The 21,210-nt window shown below is 49.5% G+C and overlaps 1 protein-coding gene across 6 annotated transcripts in view; it reads right to left on the bottom strand.

Moving 5' to 3' along the window:
* GRAMD2B (GRAM domain containing 2B) overlaps positions 1-21,210 on the bottom strand; it is a 463,109-nt gene that overhangs the window by 29,241 nt on the left and 412,658 nt on the right. For all 6 annotated transcript variants that reach the window (XM_086961100.1, XM_086961104.1, XM_086961099.1 and 3 more), the window contains one exon: positions 3,893-3,989. In XM_086961100.1, the coding sequence (XP_086817226.1) occupies positions 3,893-3,989 (97 nt within the window). The remainder of the gene's footprint in view (positions 1-3,892; positions 3,990-21,210) is intronic.

Raw genomic sequence — 21,210 nt, 5'->3', positions numbered from 1 at the left:
TCCTGCCTCTGAATACTAAGGGTATGTTGAGCATCTTGATCAGGGTCTTCGTTCAAGTCTCAAGATCTCAGTCTCCAGTTCGTTCACTCTCATGTTGCGCTCTGCCCTGTGGCTCACCATCATGGATAATGCCCTCCCCTCTATCACCACCCCGTATGCACCCCAAAGTGTAATAGCTGAATCCAGTGATCCTATATTCTCCTCAAAATAATAATCAGTATCTTTTCTTAAGTTTTCTCCAATGTGCAGTATCTTTAGTGCCCAAGGCTGGATCATGATGGGGCCTGGTTGTGAAGTTCGTTGTGCACCGGAAACTGCCAAGACCGGGAAATGGTCCGACACTCCTCGTGCGAGGCAAGCAGAGTCGGTGAAGTCCTATATATATGTTGCGCGGGAGTAAACAGGTAGTCAATTTGTGATTGACTGCTGTGCACACCGGATTGGAATGTGAAGAGTGCGTCGTGGGGATGTGTACCACTCCAGATATCTACCATCCCCAGGGCGTTGGCTGAGTCAAGTAATTGTGAACCATGTGTCGAGTCTCGCCTGGGTGGGGATCGGTCTTCTCGGTCATTCATAGTCAGGTTAAATTCACCCCCATCACCAATGTACCCACAGGCAAGTGCAGTAACATCGCTCCTACATCAGTTATAATGTCATGCGTTGAAGACCCGGTGGGGCATACACCCCGACAACATTGAGGTCTCTGCCCTCCCAAATGCCCGTGCAGGAGCCGTATCTACCCTGCGGATCAGTCCACGTGTTTTGTATCATAAAAGGGCAGCCCTTAAGGAGGAGGATCCCCATCCCTCGAAAACCCCCCGTAAAGCCGGAGTGTGTCACCATGCGATATCCATTCCTGTTAGGAGCCATACAGGAGTTGCCTATTAAATGGGTTTCTTTGAATAACACCATGTCAAGCACCTGACGGTGAATGTATTGTAACACTATACTTCGCTTTATTTTGTCCCCCAACCCATTGACATTCCATGTCATGAGCCTAAGACCTTTACCACCAGCCATTGCTCTCTACCATAGGTATAATAAAATATGTATAGCGTTCATGACAAGTGGAACCCTCAACTGCGTCCCTCCGAGTGGCTCCATGAGTGTGAAAGCACAATACAGTGTTTTGTAGCATGCAATCAGCGTTTTGAATGTTAAAACCAGCAGAGATGTACCCATACAAGATGCCATTTTGACCAGCTGCAATTAAATAACAACATACAAGCAGTTGTTCGGTCTTGCTGCAGTAACCCCATCAGAACGACCCCCCCCAACAAATCAAACCCAACATTACCCGTACCATTAGGAACACACCGCCATCCTGCCTCCCTGCTTGATGGGACTAGAATCGCCCCTCCCCCAACATGCAGAGAGCCTGTCGCCCACCCATGAACAACTCCAGGGAACGTGCGCTACCCCACTCCCAATACAACCATCACTTATCAGTAGATGCCAGGTCCCCCCGCCCCGCCCTACCCCCATAGCAGTGTATAGCACATAGCCCCAATAATACTCTCTTGTGTCATCCCGCTATGACTTTGGGAAATGATCAATACAGTGGTGGCCCATTAAAGAACCTACAATTGTGAAACAGTCAGCTACGATGAAAGAGCATATTGATCAAGACATTAAGCGGGTTCATTGAGCGCTGGGTCAACCCTCTAAACATCAGGGAGGGTGACCCCCTCCCCCCACCCCACCCCACCCCTCCCCCACCCCACCCCCACTCGGACCCAGGCCATGGTCCATTACCCCACATTTAAGGAGGCAGTGGCTTAGTGTTCAAGCCCTTGTAAAGTTCTGGAGGGCCTCCAGGGATCTGGATTGATAACGAATAGTCTTACCAGCCTCCAGGATCAACGCCCCTTGTGTGTCCCTGGGAGTCCGAGTCAGAATGTGGAGGAGATCGTCTCTGCTGGCGCCAGTCAGCATCCTCATCGGCAGCCAAGTGTCCATTCTTCGTCTTTTTTTCCACTGTGCGCCAGCCCTCCAACCAGTCCCAGAGCTTACTCTGGTCGGGTGAAGAACCAGGATTTTCCGTTGGCTTGGACTCTCAACTTGGCGGGAAACATCAGAGCATATTTGACCTCTTGGACCCGGAGGGCCCACTTCACATCAAGGAAGCTGCAACGCGGTTTCTGTACGCTCAAAGTGAAGTCTGGAAAGAACATGATTTTGCTGTTCTCTAGGGTCAGTGGTGGGGCCGCCCGTGCCGTCTGGAGAATGACATTAGAATCTCAAGAGTTGAACACCCGCGCCAGAAGTGGTCTAGGGGATGCGCCCGGTTTCGGCCGGCCTCCCTGAACGCGGTGGGCCCTTTCAATTGCGAAGCATTTAGATAGTCCGCAGGGTTGTAGATGTTTGAGGACTAACTCTTCGACAAAAAGATCTGCTGCCTGCTCCTCTGCGCGTTCCGGAACACCTAGAATGGGGATGTTGTTCCTCCGCATTCTGCCTTTGTAATCTAGCGGCAGGACCATCGCCTCGTGGGAGGTGCGTAGTTTGGCGACTTGTTGCTTTAGAAGGGACGGGAACCAGTTCCTTCGTGACATTTTCTACTGCACTCACTTGCTCTGCCATCTTCTTCATATAATCGCGGATCAGCGCTACCTCTTTGACCAACTTCTCAATCCCTACCTCGAGGGAGGTTCTAATCGCTGTAATTGCTTCGAGGAGATCTTTGTTTAAGGGCTCCGCAGCGCCACTCGGGCCACCATTTCCCCTCGATCTTCGTTCTGCAGGCAAATGTTTCCAGCTTGGTTTGAGTCGCAGTCCGGTTAGTACGTCAAGACGCCATAGGTCCTGTATTGTTACCGCACCTCAGTGTCTGGGTGCAACCTCTACTCCCCGCCGCCTGCAGTGGATGCGTCCACCCGGCCTGTCAGTTTTCAGGGAGCACTCCAAACCTCTGGGTGTACAATTGGAATCACTGCGCTGAGGTTGTTTCCGTGGAATCCGTTCCCACTAGGTACACACCAGTAGGGGACCAAGGCTGGATTTGGCCTCCTGTCTCCAGGCAGTCAAGATTACAGTCCACACCAATTCCCCGCTCTCTCTCCAGGGGATCGGGCCAGTGTTTGAGGGGAATCAAAAGTCTCAGGGGCCCAGACGACCAGAACTCTCCTGCCAGTCGCCCAGGGCCCATGTGATGAGCCAAGACAGTCCGTTTTCTCTTAGCCCTCAGCGTCAGCGTTCGAAATAAAGTTTTTGATAGCTAGCTCTATAGGCAGTTTTAACTCACTTTCACACGTTACCACTGCACAATATATTCTTTCACATGCCACACTCACATAGGGTTCGTAGTACAACCCATGTGCTCAATTTAAAAAACATCCCAGAGCTCCTCCCTCGTAGAGAGGGGGTTGTAGCCCGCGTCAGGACTAGGTTCCTAAAGTGGGGAGGCACCCCTATGATGAAGCATGACACCTAAGGTGTGCGAGGGGAACCGTCATTAAAAAGGGATACCTTCCCCATACCATTCGGTTTCCATTATGGTGTCTGGTATTTGTGCTCCACATATTCAGTAGTTTTTCATTCTGGACCCGTGGGCTCTTTGTGAGTTGAGCCTTGTTTACAGAACAGGTTTATTGACTAATTGATAAATACTTTAAAGGCATTGAAACATACTGGGAAAGGTAACAGTGATATTACTGCACTATAGGGGCAACATACAATCGTGACTGAGTAGCCAAAGAAACAGAAAAAAACAGAACTGCATGACACTAAAGAGAGCGATAGTGAACATCTAAATTTACTACAATAAAAAGTTCAGATTTTTTTTATTTATTAGTGTGCAACTATGCTTAGATATTGTGCTTATAAAATGTGGATGTCATCCTACAAGTTTAACATTTAAAAGGTGAGGCTTTCTGAATACACATTGTACCTTATCTAGTTTTGCAAGATTTGAGGTCAGTTCGTCATAGATGGTGTCAGCATTAACATGAAGCACTGAGCTCATTGCTAAACCTCTCGGCGTCTGTCTGCGGAAACAAGGGATGAAAGAAATAAGTATGGTTAGATCAATTATCTATGACAACTTCATACACCATATACACCTGTCTGGCCAGTTTCACGGGAGTGATCTGCTTCCAAGCACATACAAGTGTATTTAAGACATTCGACATTTATTCTTCACCTGTTCATTTAAGACCCATCACACCGTGCTCACTATAAATTGAAAAGGTTAAAGTCATGTCCATGTTTGCGTACTAGTGGTAAGCATTTAAGTGTGGTATCATATTTCTGTTTACTCTTGTTGTTAGAACTCCCACCTGGGATATCTGTGAATCCCGAAGGACGTTAAGTGACAATTACACTGATTTTGCAAAAAGCATCATCTTTTCAGACACTTGGGTGAGAAATAATTCTGGCCCTTTTACGGATCTGTAAATACTTGTAATCCCTAACATTTTATCTGGAACGAGTAGCAAAATTGTTGTTTGGAACAGGTCTAGTAAATATGTTAAAGCAATATATTGTTAATGTTGTTTTTAAAACTAAATTCGTTCTTTCAAAGAACTGAAACTTCAGAGAGGCAGCCCTGAACAGTGGTAGTAAGTAAACAAACACCTAGATTATTGCAACCCCAGAGCAAACGTGGGGCCTGGTGGCAGGCCGAGCACAATGGGGACCTGAAAAGGAGGGATCGCGTTTCTTAATGTTGGCGAACTCCCCAGTTTTTCAATAGCACCCAAAACAGGTTTAATATGTATTTCTCTTACTTTAAATGCACGCATGATGTTGCACCTACCAGAGAAATAAAGCACCCGAGTATTTTGAAATCCGCTGTCCAACAGCTACTTCCCCGAGTGTATATAATCAAGTCTGCAGGATCATTCTATGAAAAAGTAGCAAGCAATTTGAATACCTTGATCAGGGAAATTTAATCTGCCAATCTAGCAGCTTGAAGCCCTACAACTACAGAAATAAACAAAGCGAACAGTTCAGTGATTTTGTGTGGTAGGGAGTGACTTTGCTTTCCTACTTTATTTACTCTGGTTTACCCACCTCGCAAAAACAGACTCGTTTCCCTGTCCTCGGACGCGAATGGTGCTCTTTTACTGCAAACAATTGACTTCATTCAAGATTCCTCTCAGAAAGTCTTGGTTTGCCACGTCGTCATATCTTTCGTCGTTGCAACATTTTGTGCCCGCATAGTTTAAGCAGGCGGGTCTGCAGAGGCAGCATGCCGAAGAAAAACGAACAATGGGATTGAGATTAGAACTGACAAGTGTTCTCGACTTCTAAAACAAACTGTGTGTCCTTGAAACAAGTATGAGAGCACACCTCCATTTATAAATTCATGCACATCAACCTTGTCCCATAACAAATGCAAAATGAGACCTTGGACTTATTTTCCCGAGAAGCAGTAAGACATTTCAAACTGGTATAAAATAGCACAAGACCGGACCAAAGCTGGTTGAAATGCTTAAGAGTCATGATAGAATGCTGGAAATATTTTAGATGAAAATCTATTTTTTGAGTTTCAAGAAATGAACGCTACAGAACAATCTTCACCTACATCCGTTGGGCGGTGAGGTGTAAGTAGGAAAGGGAGGTTAACCCGGCGAGATTGAAGTTAGTGGGGGTAGGCTTGGCGGTAAAATGAAGAAGAATGACAAAGGAAAGAGGGTAGGCACTTGCTCGACAACCCCCGTTATCAGGAAATGTAAGGAGTTCAGGTCAAGGGGTAGCTAATACAAGTTTTAAGTGGTTACTTCCACACCTCAGTCAGCATCAATGTCCGTTTGTGTGAGGCGAAGGACACGCAAGAAGGCTGGACAGGAGTTTCCTGAATTTGTGAGCTAGAAACTGTATACAGGCCCCCCAAGTTTTATCAAATTACTGTCCACTATCGCGGTCAGCTTCACTATGCCAAGGAGTTCCCATAGTTCATGTTGACAATCCAGCTGTGTTGGCGTCCTATCCTGTAGTATCGTTAGAGATACGTTCTAGTGTTTCAGCATGGTGTAACCCACAATGAACACCCACTCACCACAGGCGCACGTGCTCATGGCCAGTTATCTAACCCAACTGAGTGCGTCTGCGTCACCTCATTCTAATAGTGTGAGGGCCTAGGGCCCAAATTCCACATTGGCGACAAGGGGGCTGTGCCCATGCGCGCAGCAGCCCAGCAGATGATGAAAAAGGGGGTGAGAGCTGCCGGGTGGTATCGCCGCCCCCGTGTGAACAGCGCCGGCAGGCCCGCTGGGCGTGTGACGAGCCCCGGGCCTGTATGCAGATTACTAGGTGACCGGGAGCCTACCCCGCACCTCATGAGCCCGCTGTGAGCCGCCCCCCTCCCCGGGGTGGAAGGGACGTGTAGAGCAGTGCCAGCCGAGCAGAGCCCACTCACATCGATCGCATCGGAGTGCCCCCGCAAGTGTGGAGGAACACGCGGAGCCCACCCGCATGGATGAAAGGGCCCGCCGGCCGAAGGTGAGGAAGGGGGAACACACGAGAAGTGACCCCGGAAGGTATGAAGCCAGCGGGAGCCCACCCCGCACATATGGCCAAGAGTGACCCCTGACTAGTCCGAGGTCCTGCAGCGAACAGCAGAACACACGAGCAGCTAACACCCCCACCCCGCGCAGCACATGAACTGAGTGAAGCTGCTGCTGCTGGGGGTGGGGAGGGAGCCAAGAGAAAGGAAAACTTGCAATCCGTGGCCGATCAGTGCGGCAACAGTAACCCCCCCACCCCCACCTGCGCAGCCCGTGAAGGTAAAAAGGCATGCTGCGCGGGGCGGGAAGCCGTGAGGAGTAAGTGGCTGCTGCTGCGTCCGATATGTGAGGAGACGCAGTAGAGGAATAGCGTTTGCCCAGAGGCCCCGCTAAGGCCCACTATGCCGTCTTGCATGATCTGAGACTGCCCAAGACGGAACAGGCCGGCCCCGGCAGCAGCGCCGACTTTCTCCACTCCCGCCCCCCCTCCCCAGCGCAAAGCGGGAGTTCGAGAGGCTGCTGCGGGCGGGGAGAGCAACGAGAGAGACTGCGTGAGCAGGGAGCAGTAAGGCCCACAGCGTGTGCAAGCTGCTGAGGCCAATGGGAAGTGCCTAGAGCCAAGAGAAAAAGTCTGCCCAGAACGGGGCAAGCAAGTTCTGGAAGCAGCTCCGACCCTCCCCGGCCAGCGCAGCGTGTGAACGGAGAGGCTGCTGTGGGCGGGGAGAGCGAGGAGGAGACAGCCCGCGGCCCGTGACCGATGGGAGCGCCCAGCATGCACTGATGCCTGCTCCCGCGCACCGTGTGTGCAAAGAGACAGTAAGGAGAGGCAGCGAAGGAAGTTATTGAGGCAACTCCGTGGGTCAGAGTGCCATAAGGGACAGTGAGCGCACAGCGACGCCCAGACATACGCTGCAGCGCCCCTCAACAGCACCGAAAGCACTGCTGCAGGATCTGTGAACAGTGGCAGCAGAGCGAAGTGTGCCCAATCGCGTTTGAACAGGCAACCTGGCAAAGTTACACGCAGAGAGAACAATAGGAAGGCACCTACCTGGCTGTGAGTGCCTGTGCCCCGGGGGTAAAGTAACGAGGACGAGCCAAGGTCAGGAGAAGTCTGCACCGGCATTCCTCCAAAGGAAGTGAGAAGGATGTGGTCCATCGGCATAAACGCCCGACGCTGGTGCCGGAAACCATGGTTCAAGCCTCAAGGTCGCGTCCACATTCTGTGATTCTGGGAAAATCACTTAATCTTCCCGTGCCTGAATGTGTAATGTAAATACGGTGCTCATGTAAAGCACTCCAATACCTTCGGGTCGAGTTCGTGCTATATAAAATATGCCAAAATAAAAAATAAAAAAGGCATCGAAAAGCTCGGAGAGGAAAGAGCCGAGGACAGCACTGGAGACAAGGCAACCCTGCCATCTAGTGGCCATTTCCCGGTACTGCAGGAAAGAAGGAAAAACAAGCCTGCAACAATCCCAATGGAACACTGTCAGCAGCAAAGAAGGAAAAAAGCTGTGAACCCACAACCACTGGTGAGGCAGTGCACATGCTCTGGATACCAAGACAAACAAAACAGGTGATGGACAGAATGTGGATCAATGTCACACATTCACCCCAGTCCAAAGATCTGGGCCCAAATCCATCGTTTTTTTGCACTCCACACCACCCTGGGTTAGACAATGGCGATATGCAAATCAGCTCTGACCCTGTGCCCCATGGGAACAGTCCAGTCCGAACTACAAAAGCAATGTCCTTCCCAGAACGGAATCAAGCATCCGAGGACCGGACCGGTTTCGAGGTAACACCTCTCATCAGCCCGGCTAGCTTGACTCCAGTGGTGTGGAGTGCCTGGGACCCACGTCTGAGCATCCCCAGCGCACTTATGGCGGCAATTGCAAACAAAACAGGTGATGGACAGAATGTGGATCAATGTCACACATTCACCCCAGTCCAAAGATCTGGGCCCAAATCCATCGTTTTTTTGCACTCCACACCACCCTGGGTTAGACAATGGCGATATGCAAATCAGCTCTGACCCTGTGCCCCATGGGAACAGTCCAGTCCGAACTACAAAAGCCATGTCCTTCCCAGAACGGAATCAAGCATCCGAGGACCGGACCGGATACCAAGACAGGCAAATCACGAAGGAGTGCAAGATGAATATGCGCAGTAGGTAGCGCACGAGGAGCCAGCTCACGGTGCCAATAAAACCCTGAAGAGCGTCTAAGGTGAAAGGCAGCGCAGGAACAGGAGCTGCAGAACTTACCAATAGCGAGAATGGAGCCCTGAACACAGCGGATACAGAAGGCACAGCGGTACCTTGTGGCTGCAGGTCGTCGCTGCAGCAGCAGTTAAAGGCAGGAGCACCACCAGGAACACAAGAGTGATTCAGGAACCAAGCACCAAGCAAGTGCGGAGCAACACAGACAGCGGCTACAGCTCCGCTAATGAAGGACTAAACAGTATAAGCAGTAAATGCACTCAACGCAGCAATCAGAATAGCGCAGTCAGAAGGGTGAGACGAAGGAGTGGTTGGGAAGACCACCAGAAGCATGAAGACTCACAAGAAGGAAGAAGCTGATCACCCAGTTGGTCGCAAGGAAAAAGAAGCCAACCACCCAGTTGGCCACAAGGAGGAAGAAGCCAACCACCCAGTTGGTCGCAAGGAGGAAGAAGCCTACCACCCAGTTGGTCGCAAGGAGGAAGAAGCCGACCACCCAGTTGGTTGCAAGGAAGAAAAAGCCGACCACCCAGTTGGTCGCAAGGAGGAAGAAGCCGACTACCCTGTTGGTCGCAAGAAGGAAGAAGTCGATCACCCACTTTGGTTGCAAGGATGATGCTGACCTGCAAGAAGTCAGCGAGCGAGGACGTCCGACAAGAAGAACTGAGAAGACATCTGTGAAAAGAACGACCGAGGAGGCGTCAACGAAGAGGACTAGAAGGAGACGGACGCGAAGTCCAACAACATCACTTGAAGGCAGATGTTATTACGTGAAGGAAGGTCGCGACGACAGGTCCAGTCACAGACGGATGTGAAGATTGTGTCCTAGGGGAAGACAAGACCAGAGAGACCCGGGTAGAGTGCAGGCTACATGGAGACGCCTGGTGAGGGAAGACCAACCAGATAGAAGACCAGACGGAGTCGCGAAGGAAGGAAGAGAAGACCAATCCTGAGTGGCACGACGTAGGAAGAAGAGAAGAAAGGAGAAGAGCAAAGAGGTCTGCGTGACAGACCAACACAACACACCAGAAGGGGAACGTGAAAAAATGCATGGACATCCGAACACAGTACCTGGAAAGCATCAGCACCACTGGGAGTACACATCTACGTGCAAACCCGAAGGTCACCCAGGAACGACAGAGGCGAGCAGGCCGGTCTGTTGGTAACAACCACCTCTGGGATGGAACGGACAGAGGACCGTGGCTATCCAAGGGGCAGAGGCCTCAGGAACACCGGTGGCAGCGGGTCCCGAAACGAGAAATGGACCGTTGAAGCTTGCTCTGGAGATCCAGAGAGAACAAAGGTAGCATGCAACAGAACAAGTGCCAACAACACCCTTTTCAGGTGGAGCTTCGGACACGGAGAAGGGACCCGTAGCTACTCCTCCAACGCTTTTGGAGCGACAAGGCGAGAGCCCACTGGTCCAGTGGAAGCCTGGCAGCAAAGGGCCTCCGGGTCATCCAGTGAGAGGAGACACCCACGAGAGAGGAGTATCTGTGAGAGGGATATCCTGCAACTTCAGATCCTGTTGGAGACAACCACCATTTGGAGAAAACACCTCAACGAGGACCATACAGTGGACAGGAACACACCGATGATCCACCATCATTCCATCTGCACTTTTCACTGACTGCAGTGCCGGAAGAAAGGGACTGTAAAGCACACTTCCACGGTGCAAGTACAAAGAGAGCACATCCACAGGGCACCCGAACATCGTACCAAGGAGAACTAGTGGTCCCGGCTGCAAGGAGACCCTCACCGGCAGATGACCAGTAGCGAAGAGACTATGTGGAAGTCATCTACATTGAGTTATGTTTGGTTTGCAATTCTGAATTCTTTCCCACAGGTTCGGACTTCATTTTGTTTGGACCTTCATTAAAGTTTGGGAGGGATGTAGTATCGTGAGGGATAGGTTCTAGTGTTTCAGCATGGTGTAGCCCACACTGAACATCCATCCACCACAGGCGTCATCAGTCAGATGACCATGCTAATAAAAAGGGCTGAGCGCATGTGCTCAGGGACAGTTATCTAACCCAACTGAGAGTGTCTGCGTCACCTCATTCTATTAGTTTGAGGGCCTAGGGCCCTAATACCACACTATTCGTAGCCCACTTGGGCAGTATGACTTGCTTGGCTGCACAGAGGGCAAGGGTGATAAGCCTCCCTCCTACCGATCACAGGGGGTACGTTAGTGCATTGGGGGGACCCAACAAAATATAGTTGGGGAACCTCGGCAGGTCGGTTCTGTACATCTCATTAATATCAGCCAGGACGTCCGTCCAGTATTGTAGTTTGGGGCAATGCCAGAGAATGTGTGTCAATGTGCCTCGATGCCCACATTGCCTCCAGGATCTATCATCCATACCCGCTTTCAATGTAGCTGATCTAGCAGGGGTGTAGTACCGATCATGTGCAATTTTAAGTAAAGTCTCCTTACAGGATTCACTACAAGCACACTTGCGGGCTCGGTGTAGAATGTCAGAGCATTCTTTAGGGGTAAAGGGGCACTCAAAGAAACCTCAGATTAAGGAGTCAACTCCTTCGCACCCTACGTATTAGAACATATAAATATGTTGGACAAGCCTTCTTATATTTTGCTACCCACAATTGGAATACGCTCCCCTTTTATATTAGGGCATGCACCGAGTTCTCAGGCTTTAAAAGACATCTTAAAACCTTGCTGTCCTAATGGCTGCTTCCTGACCTGTCTGCTACTTTAGTGCAGAGATGCCCCTCCAGGGGCAAGTCGTAGCGCTATATCAAGTATCCGGTAACATAACACACACTCTAGTTCCCATCGCCGCTGTGCTGAAGATTTGGTATTCATCATTGGGGCATTAAAGAAGGCGTAGATGTTATCGAGACGTGTTTTGTCTGTGCGATGGCTGAGAAGCCATTTCTCAACAGATGCAAGGGTTCGGCTGGCGTGTGGGCGTATGTGTGGTTGTGTAAACCAGTGCCGAATGGCAATATATGGACAACGTGCGCTGGGAGAGCTGCCATAGTTAGACTGGACCTGCATATAGGCCATAAGACCCTCTTGGTCGAATAAGCTCCCCACCCTTTTAAAATTTGCCTTCTGCCACAGTGAGAATGCGGACCCTTGGAGGGAAGTCTGGATCTTCGATAATCAGTATCTGTGGTGATATGCAGGTAGAGCGCTTCTGTGTCAACTGCACCTTATACAAGGCTCGTACCATCACCCTAAGGAAGAGATATAAACCCCTGGGGGTCGGTGTGGCTTGGGGAGCCATGGCACTTTCCAGATGTCGATCCCAGCTACTGCTTGGTCTACGAAGCACCAGTGCTGCCCAATGTAAGGCCTAGCCCATTCTACCAAATATCTGAGCTGTGCTACCTGATAGTACCACACCAAGTAGGGAATGCCCAAACCACCCTCGGCCACAGCAAGCTATGCTTGCTTGTTTGCCATGCGCGCCTTTTTGCCATTCCATTTGTAGTCTTCAATTAGATGATCTAGTTTACCAATGACAAGGGGGGGGGCTGCAGTGGCAATGTCTGCATGACATCGAGTATCTTTGCTAGTAGGGTCATTTTAACTGATGTCAGCTTTCCTAGCAATAAAAAAGGGAGCCTCGCTTCCAGGACTGTAGATCTGATCGGACAGTGGAAATCAATGCCGCGTAATTGTCTCCGCTGTGCACTCTAGCTTGGGGTATATTTGCCTGCCTAGATAGGTGACCCCTTGGTGGCCCATGTAAAGGGTTTAAGGTGGTCGAGTTGGGGTTGGTCAGCTTCTGGAATGGAAAGCCTCAGAGCCTGTGATTTCTGGAGGTTTACCTTAAAGCCCAAGACTCTCCCAAAGGCTTCAAATTCCTGTATCAGCAGGGGGAGGGATGTGAAAGGTTGTGCCACGGCTATCATGAAATCATCAGCATATAAAGGGAGCTTATGCTCCCGAACCCCCATGGTGATACTTGCTATGTGGGGGTGTCTAAGCACTCTTTCCGCGATCGGCTCCATATAGAGGGCAAAGAGGAGTGGTGACAAGGAGTGCTGTCTAGTGACGCATGCTACAGGTTGCAATATCAGCCCATTGACTCTGACCACACCTGCAGTGTTAGTACAACTATACCATATCCAGCTCTGGAATCTGGCTCTGAGACCAGCTTTGAGCAGCACCAATTGAAGATACAGTCAGCGCACCCAGTCAAATGCCTTTTCGGCATTGACAGAGTAGCAGCGCTGATGTACGGAAATAAATAATTTTGTCTATGAAAAGAAAAGGCGTTTGGGTATTCCTGCAGTCCCTCTCGAGAATTAACCTGGCCTGGTCAGGATCTTCCAGGCCCTGCACCTTGCACCCCTATGACCCCTCAATCTCGGTTCTTCTCTATTAGAATACATGAACCAGAAGACACCCTGCTTTATTGCTCCCTGCATAATACATTTTTTTCAGGGACGAAGGAGTGCGTATTCAGTCTTATCCATGTCTAGGACATTAAGCAGATCTTTGGCTATCGTGAGTCTGCACCCAAATTTATGTCAGCAAGACTGCTTATGGGCTTCTTCAAATTCCTTCTCCTGACCCTCTAGTCCAAGGGTCTCCAAACCGGTCCTGGAGGGCCGGATCCATGCCAGATTTGTAAAATTACTACATGTATCTCAATGGGGATATCCAAAAAATCTGGCATGGATCCGGCCCTCCAGGACCGGTTTGGAGACGCCTGCTCTAGTCGGAATGGTCCGTCTTTTCTGTCTTTATTAAATTGGGCTGAAATAGCTATAAAGCTGCTCAGAACACTGCTTTCAGTGTGTCCCACAGTATGTCGACGAGGGTATCAGGCATATCATTAGTGCTGAGAAAGGAGAGAATTGCATCACTGATTTCGGATATAGTTGAGTCATATGTTAGTAGTTTATAATTAAGGCAGCAGGTACTAGGCTGTAATTTGGATTCTGGGATGTGCAGTGTGATAGAGATGGGTGAGTGGTGAGAGAGAGCGTCCACCAATTTGGTATCTGCTGTAAAGCGCGATAAGCTCAGAAAGAAATCTATTCTGGCAGATGTTTGGTGGGCTGCTGAGAAGTAGGTACAGTCTTTTACTACGAGATGACACACTCACCACATGTCCACCAGTACCATGTCCCCCAGCTATTGAAGGCCTGTCAGATAAATGCCACCATCTGTCCCGTCTTCTGAGCCGACCTGTCCAGGAGTGTATCACGGACTAGGATAAAGTCGCCACCTATAAGAGCGTCTGTATCAAGGGTGGCCATCACTCGGCCCACAGCTTAAAGGACGAAAGCCTCCTGGTGGTCATTCAGTACATAGATGTTAGCAAATGTAAATCAACCAATCAGGAATTTATAGAGTGTGGCTACTTACCCATAAGGGTCTCAAGGCACAGGGGATGAGGGGGGTGGGGGCGGGAGGCTGCTGAGCCATCTGGGCATGGAGGTTCAGTCGAAGAGCCAGGTCTTGAGATCCATCCTGAAATGGGGTCAGAGAGGGTGATTGCCTGAGGTGGAGTGGCAGGGTGTTCCAGGTCTTGGCAGCAAGGTAGGAGAAGGATCTTCCTCCGGTCCTGGTCTTGTGGATCCGTGAGACGGTGGCCACTGCAAGTTGGGTGGAGCAAAGCTGTCTGGTGGTTGCGTGGAAAGATTGGTGGTGGTTCAGATATGCTGGTCCTGAGTCGTGGAGAGGGGTGTAGGCATGTGTGAGGAGCTTGAAGGTGATTCTTTTATTGACTGTGAGCCAGTAGAGTTGACGGAGGTATTGAGTGAGTGATGTGGCTGCGGAGAGGATGCCGAGAACCAGTCTGGCTGCTGCGTTTTGAACGTTCTGTAGCTTCCTGAGCTGTTTCTGGGTGATGCCGGCATAGTCTAGTCTGCTGGTAATGAGTGATTGGGTGACAGTCTTTCTGGATTCTGTAGGGATCCATCAGAATGTCTTTAAGAGCAGGCGGAGTGTGTGGAAATAGAATGAAAAGACAGCGTTGATCTGGCGGTTCATTGAGAATGAGGAGTCCAGTAAGATGCCATGGATGTGTTTCGTGGTTCATGGGGGGGGAGGGAGGGGTTGGGTTCCCAGTTGTGTATGAGTAATGTGTATACATTCGAGATACGTAAAGAAAGTAGTCAGCCTGGCAGCCCGGCTTGTGCCTGGATGACCTGACCTGGGAAGTGCATAGACAAAAGGACCGCCGCCCCCACCTGTTTCCATGGACCAGAAGCAAAGAATTGGCAGTCAAACCAACAGGACAGCAAGCGTTTTCAGTCAGCTTTGAGAAGGTGCGTTTCTCGGAGAAGGCAAATATCGCAGTTGGAGCACTGAGGCCTCAGACATTCAGGCTGAGTATTTTAACCACTTGCTAGAATGGGTATTAAGGCCAAGCAAGTGAGAGTGGGTTGAGCAGCAAGCCGTCCACCCAGTCGTGCTAGCTGAGCCATCACTGCCTGAGACAGGGGCATCAGTGCTTGCGTCGTCAAGCAAGAGAAGGGAGGTAAGAACAGTACAGCTAGAGCGTTCTCCTCTTTGGAACATAGTGGACAAAGTAGAAGAGGTCATTTTTGTCAGCGAGTAATTGTCTACAGTTGAAATGAGATCGGACTTCCACCGCATGAAAGAAGTGTCAATAAAGAGTGGGTAAGGCAGTCGGGCCTTCTTTGATCCAAGCTGGGGGTGCCCAGGGGACCTTGATGATTCAGCCATGTGTCAATCAGGCAAGGTGCAGGCAATCCTTGGTCTACCAGTCAATGTCAGAGTTTGATACACTGAACCTCAGCTGGAGTATTAATGCTGTTCTTTCTTTGCGGCTCTCTGTTCCTGCAGGCTTACCAAGGCACTTAATCGCGGATCATGAGGGGGGAGTCACGACATAGTGGATGATTGTGGTGGGCTTTGTGTGATTGTTCTCCTCCTGCGGTGCCCTCCATGCCCAGCACCGAACGATCTTCCACCAAGGTGCAGACAGTATGGGCCTCATTATTCCAGATGAAGATGCGCCGAAAAGGGTGACCACACTTATACAGGATCCCCTTTTCCCTTAAGAATAAGGTGGCTGGTTAAAGTACCCTATGGAGTTGTAACATCAGAGGAGACAACTCTTGGAATAACCATACCTTCGCTCCCTCACAAGGTGATAGTATTCCGGTCTCACACTACTGACATGATGGCTTCTTTCCGACGGGAATGCCCAGAACAACGAGGGCAGAGCCACATGTTGCGAAACATTGCAAGCTAAACTGCACTTAACTTAACAATGCATCTGCCTTAACCAAGCATAGTAGTCAGGATGAATGCAAAAAAAAACATTTGATGGGCAGAATGCAGAACCATGCCATTCATTCACCCTAGTACAGAGATCTGAGCCTAAATCCATCGTTTTTTGGTCACCATGCCTTTCCAGTTTGGACCCAGCCATATGCAAATCAGTCTTGACCCTGTGCCCAATGTGAACAGTCCAGCCCGAACAGCCAGATCAGGTACTCCCTGGACTGGAAACAAGCATCCTATGAGCGGTTTCGGGCTTTTAGCCCTCATCAGCCAGGATAGCTTGACTCCAGTGGCATGGAGAGCACGGGACCCACGTCTGGGCATACCCGTCCCACTCGGGGAGACAAATGCAAAAAGAACAATTGATGGACAGAATGCAGAAACATTTCATACATTCGCCTCAATACAGAGATCTGGGCCTAAATCCATTATTTTTTTGCTCGCCATTCCAGTTCGGACCCAACCATATGCAAATCAGTCTTGACCCTGTGCCCAATGGGAACAGCCCAGCCCGAACTGCCAGGCCAGGTCCTCCCTGGACTGAAAACAAGCAGGACTGGTTTCGGGGCCTTCAGCCCTCATCAGCCAGGATAGCCGGACTCCAGTGGCATGGAGAGCTCGGGACCCACGTCTAGGCATACCCGTCCCACTCAGGGTGACAAATGCAAAAAGAATAATTGATGGACAGAATGCAGCACAATATCATACATTCACCCCAGTAAAGAGATCTGGGCCTAAATCCATCCATCGGATGCTTGTTTCTGGTCCAGGGACGACCTGGCTTGGCAGTTCGGGCTGGACTGTATACACAAGGAATAGGGTCAAAACTGATTTGCATATGGCTGGGTGCAAACAGGGGTGGTGTGGTGAGCAAAAGAATGATGGATTAAACCCAGATTCTTGTGACTGGGGGTGAATGTTTGCATTGTCCAGCATTCCGTCCATCAAATGTTTCTTTTGCATAGTGTTCAGGATGGGCGGGGATGCGTCCGAACAGGAAGCTCCAGAAACAAAACAGGGTTTAAGTGGGGCTGGGGCCGGGTTTGGGGGCATTTTATTTTAGGGGTTGAGGTCGCTTTTAGGGCCCAAGGTGTGCAGGGGCAGGGTACTTATGGAAAGTGGTCAGGTTTTTAGGGCTTAGAGCGAGGAAGAGTTTTTAGGAGTGGGGCAGTTTTAGGGCTCAGGGCAGGGGGGAAATCGGGGTTGTTTAAAATAAATTGGAGACAGGGTTTTAGGCCTCAGGGCAGTGGAAGAGATTGGTGTCGTTTTGGATAGGGGGAGGTTTTCAGGGCACAGGGTGGGGAAGGAGTTGGGGTACTTTTAGAGACAGCGGGAGAGGGGGGTAGTATTTGGTAAGAGGCATGGTGTTAGGCCCCAAAGGAGGAGAAGGGGGAGTTTTAAAGGCAGGGCAGGTTTAGGCCTCAGGAGTAAGATATGAGATTCAAATTTTTGAGCTTAGGGCGGGGGTCGGAGTAGTGGCAAACCTTAACCATGCATACCCCCTTACCATTCATGCTGTTACAATAAGAGTGTGTGGTAATGAAAGTGCGTGGTAAAGGAATGCGTGGTTACGACATTTGTGGTTCGGGCTGCATGGTAGAGGCACGTGTGTGGTTAAAGCATGCATGCCTGTCATACAACTCTTTCTGATGGCAGTGATGCAAGCAAGTCAGGATATCCTGAGGCACGCCAGGGGATTTAGCTGGTCGTTCGCTCTATGGGTGTAATCCAAAACTATGTCCTTGTCTGCAAGGTCTAGTGCCACATGGAGGAATAAGCAAATGACCTAGTCCACCAGTTTCCCCGGAGTCCTCCTGGAGAGGGACTTAAAGGTGCAATTGCAGTTCTTCGATTTTGTCATGCAGTTCTAGTAATTCACGTCGGCGGTCATTTAGTTCCTCTTCTTGTGAGTCATAGGTTTGTCCCAAGATGACCACTCCTTGGTCCAATTCTCCCAGGTCTTTCTTAATGTCATTGACATCTGCTGCCCGGTCCTGCTTGAGGGCAGCTATGTCATCTCTTATGGTGCTAAGTATGGTCTCCAACAAGGCATGGGTGACAGGTGCCGCCTCCTCCTCCTATGAGTCTGTTATCGTCGCAGACGCTTGGGAGGGTGCAGTGGGTGAGGCGTCCCAATGTTGCTCAGATGTTTTGGCTGGGGGCTTACTGAGCGTGTCTTTCAAAGTGGTGTCTTTTTTGTTGCGGTGCGTGTCCATTTAAGCACCAGGTCAACCTACCAATGGAGGCAGGCTGACTACAGAAAGTCAGGAGTCACAGGTCACCGCCACCTGGTGTGTCTATATGTGCTCCCTTACAATTGGGGGATACTCTTGGTAGAGAATTCTTCTGCAGAATCCTACCAGAGGAGCTGGGGGGGGGGCTGGGAAGAGGTTGACCCCAGTGCAGCCAAAATACGAGGGTTTTCCCTGGAAGTAGTCTCCCCAAGGTCTACGTCTGCGTGTGGGACCCCCCTTAACTGCAAGTCTCACTAGATGTGTCTGCTGAAACATTAATGCTAAATCCCCGCTGCTGCTAGATCTGTAGGGCCCAGGGGGGTCCAAAGCTCACTGAAGCAGCTAAAGCGTTGGACACACCCTCGGTGGGCAGAGGTTGAGAGTGCTGTGGTGGGGCTGCTTTTTCAGGGTGTGCAAATGGGGTCTCGGAGTCTTACCAGCTGTGTCGCTATCCCTCAGTGAGGCACCCACTCCAGTAGAGCGCACATCAACCTTTGATGCGGTCGCCGAGGGGACAGGTGTTCCTACGCGCAATGCCCCATGTTGCTCTCTGCAAGGAGCCTGTTTTTTTCTCTGTGCCAGGAAATTAGAATCGCTGCAATTTATCTCTTGTGGCCGTAAGTAGCAGCACCTCACCATCACCACCAGTATGTGCCGCCCAGCGCCTCGCCCCCATCCAAGGGCCGCCCATTGTGAAGTTTTGTTGCCTCTTATTTTCTCAATGCAGGCTGAAGATGGCTTTTAATGGAGGGGGCACGATCCAGCCTGCCATCACTGCCACAGCCCAGATCCGGCCTCCGTGCTGCACTCGTGAGCGTTGGTCGCACAAGCACGACCGCAGGTCTGACCGCTATTGTGTTCCGAGATGTCCATGTGATACATGGGGGCCGGAGGCAATGCAGGGCCGTCAGGATCAAGACTTGTGGCGGACGCTATTTTAGTTGTCTGCGCTTTTCCTTGCAGGCCGGAGATCTCGGTACTGGATGTCGATGTAACCACAAAATTGCAATGCTTCCCCCACTGAGTTGAGTCATGGTGGTGTCCCGGAGCATGCCAAACCGACAACTTTTGAAAAAGCGGGCGGCAGAGCTCCAAGGAAGCACAGCTACTCAGCTGCCATCTTGGACATGCCCTTGAAAATATTTTAAAACAAATACCATACTTAAAGAAATTCTGGAGAGGCAGATCCAAGCAAGCTTTGAGAGTCACTTTTCTTTTTAGCTCACTCTTTGAGCATTCCACAAAAAGAATGGTTAGATATTTGAGGATAGGAGGCCAAAGACAAGCAGGGAATTTATCCGAAACAATCTTTTACAAGTATAGACCCAGATTAATCCGTTATAAGAGACCTGGTGGGGTCAATAATAGAAAGGTGGTGACTGCGACAGACGGCACAGTCGAGATGGGTAGGGCAGAAAGCAACACTGTGGGAGTAGCCATGCTAGGATTTTTATTTGAGCGTACTGGAAGCGAAAGGGATGCAGTTGATAGCAGATGACAAGAAGCAAAATAATCCTGAGCTCAACAGAGAGGCGTGTCAGTGAAGCCATCTCCCACCCAGCTGGTGTGTAAATGGAGACGGGAAACACCGAAGTAGCCAGCTTCGGAGAGGGTTTTTTTTGTTATGATCACAGGGGAGTACAGGTGAGTCTGGTCAACTCCTCTGAAATAACCTGTGAAAAAGGTCCAACGAAAATGGGTCAAGTAATAAATTGAGGTAGGGGGAGAAAGGCCCTGTTGCTTCTTCCTCTTTTGACATAAAATCTTAAACAAGAAGAAAAATGTTATCGATTGGTGTACAATTTCACAAAACTGAGCACCAGTAAAGTCTTTTTTTTTAAGTAGGAAATCTACTCCTGCAAAAACACTCCTATTCTTGGAGATTTCCGGCCCTATTGGTTTCACAAAGCATTCCAGAAGCACTCCTAGAAAGCTTCACGTCCATTATATTTACAGAAACCCTGTTGAGGGCAACATGTATGCAATAATGGTTCTACTCCTAACCACAAAGGGCACCACCTAATACCTGATTTTAGGTTCAAGAACAAAGGGGTAACAAAACCTTAAACATATAAATAAATATTCCACTCGACCATTCTGCATAATTAAGTGGAATTAATCCAACATTGTTAGTGACCCATAAACACACCCATAAATATTTTATTTTATTATTCATACAAACTTTTATTTAATAATCTTTTTTGTTTAACATTTTTGCTCCGACTTCAAAAACATATCTTTCATTATTTAATCATACATACTTTCTTCATAATTATCTTAAACAGGACCAACAATGAATGAATTAATCCAACTAGCAATACAACAACAATTAAATCAATCCTATATACATTAACGCTAAAAAGCGCCACTTCACTTGAATCCCCCTCTCATGATGGACCACACTCAAAACACACACTTCTCTCAGGACTCCCAAAAACCTTTTTTCAATGGTCCAACAAGGAGACCACTTCTAATTTAGTCTGAGAATTATTTCTCAGATAGAATCTGGTGCAGACTGAAATTCTCCATATTCCAGCAGGCGCACATGTTACAGGGAAGGGACACTGGTGTGCACGCGTGGGATAGGGAGTCTGTCCGAGATGGTATCAGAGGGTTTACCTGAGCAGCTCTCCTGGAAAAGCCATCCTTGCTGCCAAAGTTCAGTCCAAAGAAGGAAAGCTTTTGAAGGAGCAGAGGCAGGAGTCTGAGTCTTCTGCAAAGCACGTACCACACACATTCCTTCGTCATGATGGATGGTGAGCCACACTGAAGAGATTTCTTTGAGGTGGGAAATAAAATGGGGTGATTCCTATATCAAGGGCATACCCCAGTCAGTACACAAGCAGCAGGGGGGCTTCACCAGACCTTTCCCAATTTCTTCTTTGAAGGTCAGCTGTGTCCAGGGAGATTGGGACATAATTACTGCTATGTAAAGGTAGTGCGATGTAATGACTGTGTTGTAAAGGTTGTTTCCCGATATAGATATCTCAATTTATTGCTGAATAAACCAAGACTGATGTATAGGTTCCATGTGAAGAGGGACAATCTACCCACTCCTACAAA

This window comes from Lissotriton vulgaris, chromosome 3_1, assembly GCF_964263255.1.
Source record: "Lissotriton vulgaris chromosome 3_1, aLisVul1.2, whole genome shotgun sequence".
Classification (NCBI taxonomy): Eukaryota; Metazoa; Chordata; class Amphibia; order Caudata; family Salamandridae; genus Lissotriton; species Lissotriton vulgaris.
This window is presented reverse-complemented; position numbering and strand designations above follow the sequence as displayed.